Source organism: Ovis canadensis, chromosome 2 (assembly GCF_042477335.2).
Source record: "Ovis canadensis isolate MfBH-ARS-UI-01 breed Bighorn chromosome 2, ARS-UI_OviCan_v2, whole genome shotgun sequence".
NCBI lineage: Eukaryota > Metazoa > Chordata > Mammalia > Artiodactyla > Bovidae > Ovis > Ovis canadensis.
Genome location: NC_091246.1, coordinates 934373 through 946600, shown reverse-complemented (window position 1 = coordinate 946600; position 12228 = coordinate 934373). Strand labels below are relative to the sequence as shown.

The window sequence follows — 12228 nt, the reverse complement described above, 5'->3', positions numbered from 1 at the left end:
CCCGAGACGCTCCCTCGGGAAAAGGCAGGCCCGCCCTCCCGCCCAACACAGGCTGTGACTTGCCTGCGCTCTTGCTGCGGTTGGGGTGATGGTGTGATTTGCTGTCTCTCCAGCACTTCTGAAGCGTTCTTAAGCTCCCTGTAATCAACAATATTGACCATCTCTGCTGCTGCTGCTGCTGCTGAATCACTTCAGTCGTGTCCGACTCTGTGCGACCCCATAGACAGCAGCCCACCAGGCTCCCCCGTCCCTGAGATTCTGCAGGCAAGAACACTGGAGTGGGTTGCCATTTCCTTCTCCAATGCGTGAAAGTGAAGTCGCTCAGTCGTGTCTGACTCTTCGCAACCCCATGGGCTGCAGCCCACCAGGCTTCTCTGTCCATGGGATTTTCCAGGCGAGAGTACTGGAGCGGGGTGCCATTGCCTTCTCCGACCATCTCTGATGTCCTATTAAAAAAAACACAACCCATAGTCAGAAACTCTGTCCCCTCTGACATCGGCAGAGACCTCGCTCCGCGGACGGAGGCGCTCAGGCTGTGTCCCAGGCGTCTGGTCTCCAAACCACAGCCTCTCAGCTCTCCCGCAAACGCGCTGTTTCCAGCCGCCGCAGTCTTTCCTGGACCCTGCTCCAGGCTGGCTCCTTCCGGCATGGCATGTCCAGACGCGCCGGCACAGCAACGTCTCTGGGAAGTCCTCCCCGGCGGGCTCCCCCGGCCTCCCCGACGCTCCCCCCCCAGGACGGCAGTCCTGTGGCCCAGAGCATGCGCAGTGGGAGGTCCTGAGTCCCCCGGGACCCTCCCGCCTGGGCAGCGGCACCCCACGGGCTCCAGGCTCTCCACCAGGACGGCGCCGCAGGAACCCATCCCCGGACCCTCCCATCTGTGCCAAGAGCATTTCTGGGAACCGCTGCACTCTCCTCCAGGGCTGCTTTGACCCTCGGGGCGTGAGCACAGCGCACAGGGACGCCCACCCTGTGAGGTCTGGTCCTGGTTCCCAGGCACCTTAGCTCCGCTCTTTCACAATAAGGACACAACCTGTCCTCCCTGGGGACCGGCGCAGCACAGGGCCGAGATGCATCACTTGGTCCCCTGAGCTCAGGGAGACCAAGCTAGAGCCCCACATCCTCCCTGCCCCGAGGTGGACGTGTCCCCCTGTCCCAGGGAGGTGAGGGAACCAGCCTGAGGAAGTGCAGACACCAGCAGGGAGGAGAGCCCCCTTCTAGGCTCCCCAGTATCAGCACAGATCAGGACTGGCAGCCTTCTGGGGGGCACTGGCCCCATCCAGAGGCTCTCAATGGGCCACAAAGCTCTACAGGCAGGCGGCCACGTGCACAGCTTCTCAAGGGCAAGAGCCAGCATGCAGGACCATCACTCGGACACAGCAGCGCCGCTTCCTACCCAGAGGCTGGCCTCGCTGAGACTGGCAGAGCCTGGGAGAAACTTGCCAAGCCTGGGAGAGCCTGGGAGAGCCGGCTGTGGACTCTCCCGCCCTGGACACGATGCCAGGATTCCAGACCAGCCCCTGTGTCAGAGCCAAGTTTTCCTCGGAGTCAGAGTCAGGTCCAGGCTGAGCTCCTGGAGGCACCACTTGCTCTGCTTTGGCTCTGTTCCAGTTTCTCTTCACTCCCAGCCCCAGCTCGGCGGGCGGGCGGGGGCCCGGAGCCACACCTCCCCCTGAAGTTCAGGGTGGAGGAGGGAAGGCAGCAACAAGAGGGAGGCAGGCAGGACGGCCAACAGCGCTCAGCCACAGGGCGCAGGTCTGGGCTCCAGACCGACCTCTACTGGGAGGTGCGGCTTCCCGGAGAGGAGCCAGGCAGCTGCACAAGTGTGGGACACCGCTAGGGAGACGGAGGTGATGGGGCCAGGGGCTGAGGACCGGCGTGCTCTGGGGAAGCAGCCCCAACAAAGTCAGGAAGAGGGTCAGAGCGGCACACCCGCCCAGACCCCGCCGGCCCGCCCTGGCCCCCTGGGCGGCTCCAGAGACCGCCCAGGGCCCGGTTCCCTAGTTCCTCACAAAGATTCCCTGTCATCCTGTATAATTTCACACCAAATATTCTCGCATTACCTACCGCTGAACAGGAAAGAAAATCATATAGACATTCCAGCTGGAAATTTTCCTTTAGATAATGGGAGCTGTTAGTTCTCCAAACTGCAAAATTAAATAAAATCAGCTTGGTCAGTTTGCACTGCGTCTTCCGAAGGTGCCAAGGGAAGTGGTACGTCAGGCAAACGGGGCCGGAAGGCAGGCGCACACCCCTCCCAGGTTGGGGGGCTCTGTGATGCGCCTGCAGGCACGGCTGCAGGAAGGAAGAGGGGCCTGTGTGTCTCCCCACTGTAGCCCCTCTGTGCCGAGAACACCCCACCACCGCAAGCCAGTCCCGCCTCTCCTGGGACTCGGGACCGCACAGGAGCCAGCTCCCCCCACCAGGCTCTGGGTGCCCTTCTAGGGGACTTGCAGTGTCTGAAGGCCCCAAGGGGCTCCTGCGCCCGAATGGGCCCTCCCCCAGGACTTTGTCTTCATGCCAAGAAGCGCCAGTTTCTGCAGGAAATTGGGTCAAAGCACCATCAACGGTGAAAGGAGCTCGAGGGTAAAGGTGCGGGACAGCTTCTGAAGTCACCTGTTTCCTTAGCCTTTCAGGATGCCCCAGAGCCAAGAAGAGCGGCATCAGGATAGCACAGAGCAAAGAGGACAAGGAGGACCAGGAGCCCATCAGGTGCGCGAGCTGGGGCCGGGGCGGGGGAGGGGTGCTGGGGCGGGGCGGGGCGGGGCGGGCCGGGGGTGGGGCGGGGCGGGCCGGGGGCGGGGCGGGGCGGGGGCGGGCCGGGGGCGGGGCGGGGCAGGCTCGGCGCGGCTGGACTAGGGCGAGGTCGCAGCTTCTAGAGCAGAACCACGCAGACCCGCAGTCGGCCAGAAGCACCCTCCGAGTGACAGATGAGGTGACAGCCGAATGTCCATCCATCTGGGGTGTACAACCAGTTACACAGAAAGTCCCTCTACCCTCGCTGGGAGAGTTAATTTACTGGGTGTATTTGCATACATACTGAGCGTATTTACATACCCTGTCAGATTCATGAGAGCGTATGAAGTTATTAACCACAACACCCAGCATACGGCTGAGTCTCCCGCTTATGCAAGGCATTCCGCTGCCGGTCCTCTGCTTCTTGCTAAGGAGGATGGAGACCATCGGGGGTAGCAGGCCAGCCCCCCCCCAACCCTCTCCCTGCAGGCAATGGCCCTGAACCTCTTCCCAGTGAGCCTCAAAAACCTGTGATACAAATCCAATGCTGCTGCTGCTGCTGCTAAGTCACTTCAGTTGTGTCCGACTCTGTGTGACCCCATAGACGGCAGCCCACCAGGCTCCCCTGTCCCTGGGATTCTCCAGCAAGAACACTGGAGTGGGTTGCCATTTCCTTCTCCAATGCGTGAAAGCGAAAAGTGAAAGGGAAGTCGCTCAGTCCTGTCGGACTCCTAGCGATCCCATGGACTGCAGCTTACCAATGCCACTTTCCTGAAATTTTAATCTCACTCAATGTCTTTGGAGAAAAGTTTTGATGAAAACAAACAAAAAAATTAAAATAAGAACGTGCCTGTGGTTTGGCTGTAAGTCCTCGGTGATTTGCCATAACCTGTGACAGAGAGGATTCAGAAGCACTGCTTGATTAGCCTGTTACTGAATTTTAGCTCCAGTTGGTGAGCTTCCCATGTATTACAAAAATAAAAAAGTGCTCCTGGAGTACCTTGTAACTAAACCACCTCTGCTCCTCACACCCCTGTCTGGCTGGCGGGGAATCCTGTGGTCTAGAAAACACGGCCAAACAAATAGGTGTTCTCCAGCTTCTGAGAAGAACACGGGTTTATAATATAATCTTTAAAAAAATAATCCCAAAGTCAATTTCCCATTGTTGCACATCTCCTGCTGGAGGCTGAGACCCTGTCTCAAAGCGGTGCCTCTCAGACAGTCACCCGCAACCCACCTGCTCCAACAAAGGAGTTCTTTTCCTCGAGCGGTATGGGCATCCCTCCCCCAAGCCGGGATGCTCTGCTCCAGGGAAGCTTCTTGCGCCTTCCCTGGACCAGTGTTTCCCGGAGGGTGAAGTACCTCACGGCTCCACTAGGTGGTGCCTTTGAGTAGTCTTGTTTTGTTTTAATCCCACTGGAACCGGAGAAAAAGATGCTGGGTTTTCCTTCGTGTCAGGTTACTTTGACTTGGCTGCGGGGCCTCGGGGCACCCGGGGGCGAGACAGTCACGTGCCCCGTCTGCCCCCAGGTGCCCGGTGCCCGGGTGTGATGGCCAGGGCCACATCACCGGCAAGTACGCCTCGCACCGCAGCGCGTCCGGGTGCCCGCTGGCGGCCAAGAGGCAGAAGGACGGCTACCTCAACGGCTCCCAGTTCTCCTGGAAGTCGGTCAAGACGGAGGGCATGTCCTGCCCCACGCCCGGCTGCGACGGCTCAGGGCACGTCAGCGGCAGCTTCCTCACCCACCGCAGGTGAGTGCACCTGCCCCGCTGCGTGCCAGCCTGGGGGAGAGAGGACTGGGAACCCACACCAGCTCACAGCGTGCCGAGGCGCGGGGAGGAAGCCGCAGACGCAGGCGCATTTTGCAGAGCACACACTCATCCCCCAGCATCAGGGCATACGGAGAGGCTTCCCAGTGCCTTTGATTGGGATCCACAGGAACAGGCTGCCATTTCACACACGCACACACACTCACAGGAGTATCTGTGGGTTTAATTATTCGTTTTGGCTGAATATGGCAAACAGGTCTCACTCAAGGACAAGGCGGCACGTGGTTACAGGAGCCTCGTCAGATACATCAGAAAACCTCCAAAAAAAACCAATCACCCCCCCCCCCACGGATTATTATTTGCTTAATTTTAAAATATCTGTATATACAATTACACCGACTCAGAAGAGGCAAGTGGCCCCCGTGGGCGTCAGGATGAGTGACTGAGGCAGGCACGTCTCAGCCACCCCCAGCTTTCTGGGAGCCACGCGGGAGACACAGCACCTCACGGATGACATAAACCCACGGGGCCTCATGAGCCCTCTAACCTCAAACCCCGGCACCTCGCCTCCATCTGCAAGACCACATCAAACACAGAATAAGCCAAAAGGGACGACATATGGCCATGAGCCTTCACGTTCTTTAGGAAGTTTGGTTTTTATTGTAAAGAAGTTCCTGCTCAGGTAGAAACTCAGGGCCCAAAAGAGACAGATGAGTGTCTTTCCCTGACCCTCCCCAGGGCGGGATGGGGGGGTCCCCGCATCTCCCGTCAGAAAGCGCCCGTGACCAGAGAGGCTTGCATCCAAAGATGCAGAGGCCCCCAGCCCACAGCACACACGGGCTTCCTCCTTTGGGTAGAAACAGATCCCAGTGCTCCACGGCTGTGTGCGTGGGGTGGGGCCAGCCCTGCACGGACACCCAGGCCAGGCTGGCCACAGCATGCACTTGGCGGGACAAACGTCTCACTCCGCTCAGAGCCACCCCCCTTCCCAGCGGGAGGACTTGGCCTGTGCCCCCAAACTCCACTCTAGACGGGGTGTTACTCAAGAGAACCCCCTCTGCTGACATCTGTGCCTCCTTGTGCCAGGTCGTCTTCAGGACACAGTCCCAGAGGCAGAAATGCTAGTTTTCACATGTTGACAGGAAGTGCCAATATGCCCTCCAAAAAGTGCCAAAATGCCCCCCAAAAGTGCCAGAATGCCCCCCCAAAAGTGCCTGCTTCCTTCAGTATCTGGCAATCAAAAACATTAAAAAAAAAATTTTTTTTAATCCTGCCTACATGATCTATGGATAAGGGTCACAGATAGGCCATACTCAGACACAGATGAGGGCAAGCTCCACTTCTCTGAGGACATAAGCACTGGGGTACCTGGAGAAGGGCATGGCAACCCACTTCAGTGTTCCTGCCTGGAGGATCCCATGGACAGAGGAGCCTGGCGGGCTACAGTCCATGGGGTGGCAAAGAGTTGGACACGACTGAGCGACAACTCACGCGCACACTCTCGGGTACCGGAAACACCACCAGAGGACAGACATGAATGTAGCTGCTCCTCGTGCCGTTTCCAAGCCGCTGACTGGACTGTTGCCCGAGAATCGGGTGACCTTCGTAGGGAGCCACCCAGCAGCGTGCACCCCCCACAGGCTGGTCACTGAGTGCCCCCTTGGGGCCTGTGGGGCGGACCCGGGCCTCAGACTCAGGCGCTCCTACCAGGCGGGACCCTGGGCCCCTCCGCGCACGCCCGACACCTTCTTACCCTCCGGCTTAACACTCAGGCGCCCGGACCCAGCAATCGCATAAAGACGCCGAGGCTCTCCTGGTCTCTAGCCTTCCCCGTCTCTGTTCCCCTAACCGACACTCCTCCGCACGGTTTCTGCCCAGGACGGGGCTTTGATCCAAAGGCACCCTGTCTTGGAGCGGGAGGGAATCTTGGGGCAGGTCCAGTGAAGACAGACCCGTGACTGTGAATCTCTCCGTCCAGAATCCCCGTGATGCACCCTCGGGTCTGCAGACAGCTCACCCAGGGCGCCGAGGGGGTGCCAGGAGGAGACCCTGAGTCCAGGGCAGGAACGGTCAGTCCACCCCATCTAACGCTGGGGGCGGAGCTGTGGTCCAGGCGGCTCCACAGTAAGACAGAGCCGGGAGGCGGAGCCACTGTGGGCGGAGCCTCAGTATCAGAGGCCCCTCCACGGTGGGCGGGGCCCTGGTCGTGGTGGGCGGGGCCCTGATTGATTGTGGTGGGCGGGGCCGCGCGGAGATTTAGATGCTTCGTTTCTCTGTGCCGCTCACTCAGCGGTCTGACCCACTACCCCTACCCGCTCTGAGGAGGGAAGGGACGTCCATGCTGCGTGGAGAGTGACGGGAACCCCCAGGTGGCAGGTGGCGGGCACTCTTCTGGGTATAAATGTGTCTTGGGGGACAGGGTGCAGGGGGTTAGAGGGTGAACAGGACCCTGGGAGAGCTGACCTCCACTTTTAAAATTGTGGTAAAAAACAACATCACATTTACCGTCCTACCCACTCTTAAGTGTCCCGTTCGCGAGCGATAAGTAGAGTCCCACTGTTGTGCAGGCACGTTCACCCCCAGAGCCCTCACCTCCAGAGGGAAACCCTGTGCCCACTGGACGCGCTCTCCCAGCCCCGTGGCCCCTGGCACTGCCGTCTAGCGGGTCGGACTCTGGTCCTCACCTAGGGGGAATCACAGGCTGTCTGCCCCATGGTCCTTTATCTCCATCAGCACAGCCCCCAGGTCCCTCCACATTAGAGCCTGCACCAGGTCACCTTCCTTTTGAAGGCTGAATCGTGTCCTGTCGCATGTTGGCCTGCAGCTTTCAGCTGCTGAACAAGTTTTCATCTGTTTTACTGTATAGATGAAATGTTGTTCCCTGGTGGTGTGAGAACCGCATTCCTGGCTGGCACACAGCTGAGGCACAAACACGGGCTTAGCAGAGGGTCCTGATGCCTCCCCCTGTGAAGTCCTTGGGCCTGGCTGACTGTCTGGAAGCCACTGGCGGTTCCTCAGACTTTTGAGGCCTGGGTGTGGACAAGCATCCCAGAAAGGCATAGGTAGTGGCTTGAGGTTCAGGCTATTTATACAGCCCACATGCCACAATAGCACAGCAGCTTTTAGAGCCAGAAGAGGAGACGAAGGTGGAAATCCCTGTTTGGTGCCTTCTCCCCCGCAGGCCATGACCACCCAGTGGGATGAGGAAGGGCCGTAGAGGAGAGGGGGCACCTGCCCTGGCTCCCGGGTCCCTGCTCTCCTCCTCAGGGAAGCGACCTCACTGGCACGCCCCCGAGTGCCATGCCCCCATCTGCTGCGAAGCCGTTCCATTCATTTCTTCCATATAAGGATGCGGGGGACCTCCTCCTACCCTCTTTCTCCTCAGCAGAGCCTCTGTGAAGCTCTAGGAAGTGCTCACTCCATCGTTAGGACTGGCTGAGTCAACAGCTGCAGCTGAGATGAGCAGCAAGACCTGGGAGTAAGTGTAGCCTCTCAGGAGCAAGGGAGGGCATTCTTGGAAGGGGCAGCTGGATGTGCGCTTTATCTGAAGGAAAGAAGCCGGGCAATGGAAAGAGTTAAAGGCACAGGGCAGTCACAGGGACTTGACGGGCCAGATCTTGAGACGCAGACTGACCACAGCACCAGGACCTCCCCAGACACGTGACGAGGTGCCTGGAATGGTTCCGGGTCAGATTCCAGGATCAGGGTCAGAGGTGTCAGGGGAAGGGCCGGAGAGAGGACACCCTGACAGGGTCTCACCGGCCTCCGGGGGGTGGGGACGATGACTCAGCTGACTGGAAAGGCCCCCCAGCTTGAGTGGGGGTGTCAGGACTATGGAAACTGTGGAGCCTCCTATGCAGGAGAGACAGAGGCGGGGAGGGAGGGGCTGGGGCGGGGGTTTCTGTAACTGTGGAACTGCTCTGTGTGCGAGTGTGCTGGCCACGCCGTGCTCTCACTTCAGTCTCATTCCACTTTACGTAGAGTAGGAAGATTCTCCAAAAATTAAAGCTCTAATCCTAACAAATAAATACATAAGTGATCTTAGAAGTAAGTCGTCTCTCACTGGGCTTCATCTAAATAATTTTTTAAAAAATTACCTCCCAGACCCTCTTAAACCTCTTCCCACCTGGACCACATGACCTAACTTATTTGTTTTCAGTTCCTCTACAGTCCTTTATAAATGAAGAGATCGCCTTTTTTAGGATATTTATTGTGCTTGATGTTTCCCAAGAGAACTGTAAAAATGTCACCATAGTGAGTGACTTCTATGAGTTATTTTTGTAATCAACCTTTTCCTTTAATGTAAATGTGAGCTGGATACGCAGCCTGAAGAATCACTCCAAAGACTGGAGGTTCCTTTCTTGCTCACAGGACAGAACAAGATGAGGGGACAGCAGAGAAGGTCTCAGTCACCTTCAGCACCTTCTTCAAGGGTGGTCTTCATTCCACAGCCCAGGACGATGAGAATGCGGAGGATCCCCCTGGGAGTCGGGGAACACGGATTACTTCCTTCTTACCCCACGGGTGGAACCTGGTCCATAGCATCACCTAGTGCAAGGCATGCTGGGAAATGTAGTCTGCATGGGATGCTGGGACATGCAGTCCACATGGGATGCTCGTGAGTCCAAGGAGAAGAGAGCCTTTATGCACCTGCCTTTCTGTGATGTGGAAAAGCCGTAGTTTTTGTTTTTTGGGGGTGTTTTTTAACCAAAATTTATGTCAGCAAGCAGCCACAGCTCCCTGAGGTCTGCATAGTTCCATTTCAGAGGTGCCAGTAAGGAGAAAGCTGGACAGCCAAGGACTATCGGGGCGCTTTGTCCGTGGACCACCGGCATCTCAGTCTGTCCCTCTGTATATCTGCAAGACCAAGGCCAAGGCTGCCGCAGGGCAGGCACAAAAGAAGCCTGGTGCCATGGGATGGACCCCAGGGAGAGGGAGTGAAGAGGGCAGACCTCTTCCTGCCGAGCCATCCCACGGGAGGAGCGTCCGCTGCCCTTGGCCTCGGCGGATGGGTCGCTATCTGCCCAGGAGCGTGGATGTGGGCTCCCTCTCAGGTTGAGACCATGGCCACACTCCCCCAAACCCCACGTGTGGACATGGGACACTGAAGCAGCCCCAGGGTTCCCGGCTCGAGACCGGCTGGAGGTAAACCCGGACTTCACAGCATCGCAGCCCCGGCACGCTGGTCTGGCCACAGTCCAGCCCTGCACCCGCTCCTGCTGGGCTCTTGTCCAGCCCCTGGACACTTGCCTCTCCCCAGGGCCATCACACAACCTCTTCCCACCTTCTCCAAACCTCGGCTCCCATTGCCTCCTGGCGGCGGGGTGGAGGGAACGGAAGGCGTGGCAGGGCCTCCAGTCTGGCTGGTAGATTTCTATTTGAGGAAAGGACATTGGAATCATGGCAGCTCACTTACGAGAGGAGACGCCTCCATTCTGGATTCTCTGAGATCTGCAGGAGGTGAGGAGGGCGGAGGGTCCCAGGCCTCTGGAGGAAAGATGCTGCGGGCGTGGAGATCGTCTCCCTGGAGCAGACCCCTGTGCTGACTCACCGTGATTGCAGTACTCCTCTGGGGGAACCAGCCAGGCCCCCGTTTCACGCTGTAATCAGTCTGCCTCCTTGGGAGGAGAGAAGGAAGCCAACAGGGCCTGTTCTCTGGGGCAGGCCTCACACCGGGCACCTTGGCCCATCCCCTGTCCACCCACCTTGCGCTGACCGCTGCCCCTGCAAGCTCCTCAGATGTATGAACTCTTTTACTCCAACCTCCACATTTCAGTACTTGTAAGAAAGCACTAAGAAGGGAAAAACTCAGATCCAACATCTGTTCCAAACCGCAAATCCCACAGGGCCCGTGAATGTTAGCAGCTGGGTCACAACGCCGGCCTCCTGGGCCCGAGACCGCATGGGCTGGGGGCAGCTCCTGGGGAGACGCCACCACGCCTGGTGCTGTCAGACTTTCTCCTCCGGAAGCGTGTGCACGTCCATCCACCTGCCGCCACTCCGTTTCAGGCCCAGGGTCCTGGGTGTGCGAGGCTGCTGGGCCCACGGCTGATGCTCGGTCAGCACGACACAAGAGCCGAGGCTCCCCAGTGCTTGGTTGAGTCAGTGCAGGCCCACATGTGCGCAGCGCACGGGTGGGGGCTCCCGCCTGGGACGGCGCGGGGCTGAGCAGCACCCAGGATGCCCTGCAGGCCCCATCCGAACCGCAGTGCCCTTGCTGAAGCTCCGTGGCCCTGAGTCCTCTGGGCTCACCCTCTGCTGCCCTCAGCACCTGCCTGCTGGGTCCCCACTCTGGGAAGGCACCCTGAGCAGCCCTAGTGGGCAGCCAGGGGCCCAGCTGGGTGAGGACACGCCCAGCCACACTTGTCACCCCCGCCAGGAGCCCAGGCCCCGTGCCCCTGTTCCTGCAGCACCTCTGCTCTACGTCCTCAGTGTTGGGGGCCCTGCACTCTCACCTGCTCCCCCAGATGTGCCAGTGCCCCTGAACTCATGGCGAGAAAAGACCACACTCACAGAACAGCGGACAGTTTTCATATCTGAAAACAGAAATAGCATAGCAGAATGGGCGATGCGGATGAGGAGCCCAGGACTGGTGAACAGATATGATGGTGTCGGTTTCCTACGCTGCCTGACACACACCACGGCCTACTGTGTTCCGGTGTTAAGGCAACAGTTTGTCGTCTCGGTGTCAGAGGTCAGAGGTCAGACCCGGTCGCGACCCGGGCCGGCTGCAGTTGGGGGGGGGCAGTTTGGGGCACCGCCTCGTCTCTGCCCTCTGCCACACACCCTTCCTCTGTGTCCAGGTCCAAACACCCCTCTTTTCCCTCATGAGGTCACAGGACAACCCCCCCCCCCAGCCCTCCAGCACCATGTCACCTTGATTCAAGGGTGCCTCACAGGCCAGTTTCCCACTGGGTCCTGTCAGTTCTGGACTCAGGGCATCAGCGTCCTCTGGGGACACGACCACCCACAGCAATGATTTATACTGGACTGATCCCTGAGCTTCTGATCCCTGAGCCCCCTCCCCACAGGGGCACCAGCCGCGCCTTCGTAAACAAGCATCGCTCTCGGCCACGCCAGCGGGGCATTGCCCAAGGGAAGAGTGCTGGAGCCCCTTCGCGAGCAGCGCGGTCCCCACGCCGCCAGGGAAAGCTCGCCTGATCCTCCGAAGGCCATCCCTGTGGGCGGTCTGACTCCACACCTGCCCTCAGGCTCCACGGCAACTCCGGGCAAACAGTGGGTCAGAACGGCAGTCCTCTCCAGGAGTGCGTGCAAGCCCCTCAGTTCCCCGTCCTTGGAGAGAAGGCCCCAGCAATCCTGTTATAGCTGCTGCCCAGGCCCCCAGACCCTCACAAACAGCTGATTCCCCCGTGACGCCATCAAGACTCACGGGGGGAGGGGCACCGAGCCGGGGAAACACTGTGATTGCAGAGCCTGCCACTCTCCCGTCTTGCCCGCAGCCCCCTGCTAATTAACACCCGTGACCGGGACACCCCAACTGCCCTGAGGCCCAGGTGTCTGGGTGCAGAGCCTGCTGTTCCAACACTGCCCTCTCTCCAAGGCTCAGGGCACACATTTGGCACCAAATGGTTTGGGAGAAACTCAAGAATATTTGGGGGGAAAAACTCCAGCTCTGCGTTGTGGACTGAGAAAGGGCCACAAGGACAGCCCTACACACTGAAATGGGAGCAGATCAACAAGTGAGGGGAGGCAGGGATTCTC

General features: G+C 59.0%; 1 protein-coding gene across 1 annotated transcript in view; it reads left to right on the top strand.

The window, feature by feature from the left end:
* The window catches only part of MYT1L (myelin transcription factor 1 like), a 394605-nt gene that overhangs the window by 362730 nt on the left and 19647 nt on the right, over window positions 1–12228 (top strand). Inside the window, exons 20-21 of the mRNA XM_069573812.1 lie at window positions 2629–2712; window positions 4267–4488. Of these exons, the coding sequence (XP_069429913.1) occupies window positions 2629–2712; window positions 4267–4488 (306 nt within the window). The remainder of the gene's footprint in view (window positions 1–2628; window positions 2713–4266; window positions 4489–12228) is intronic.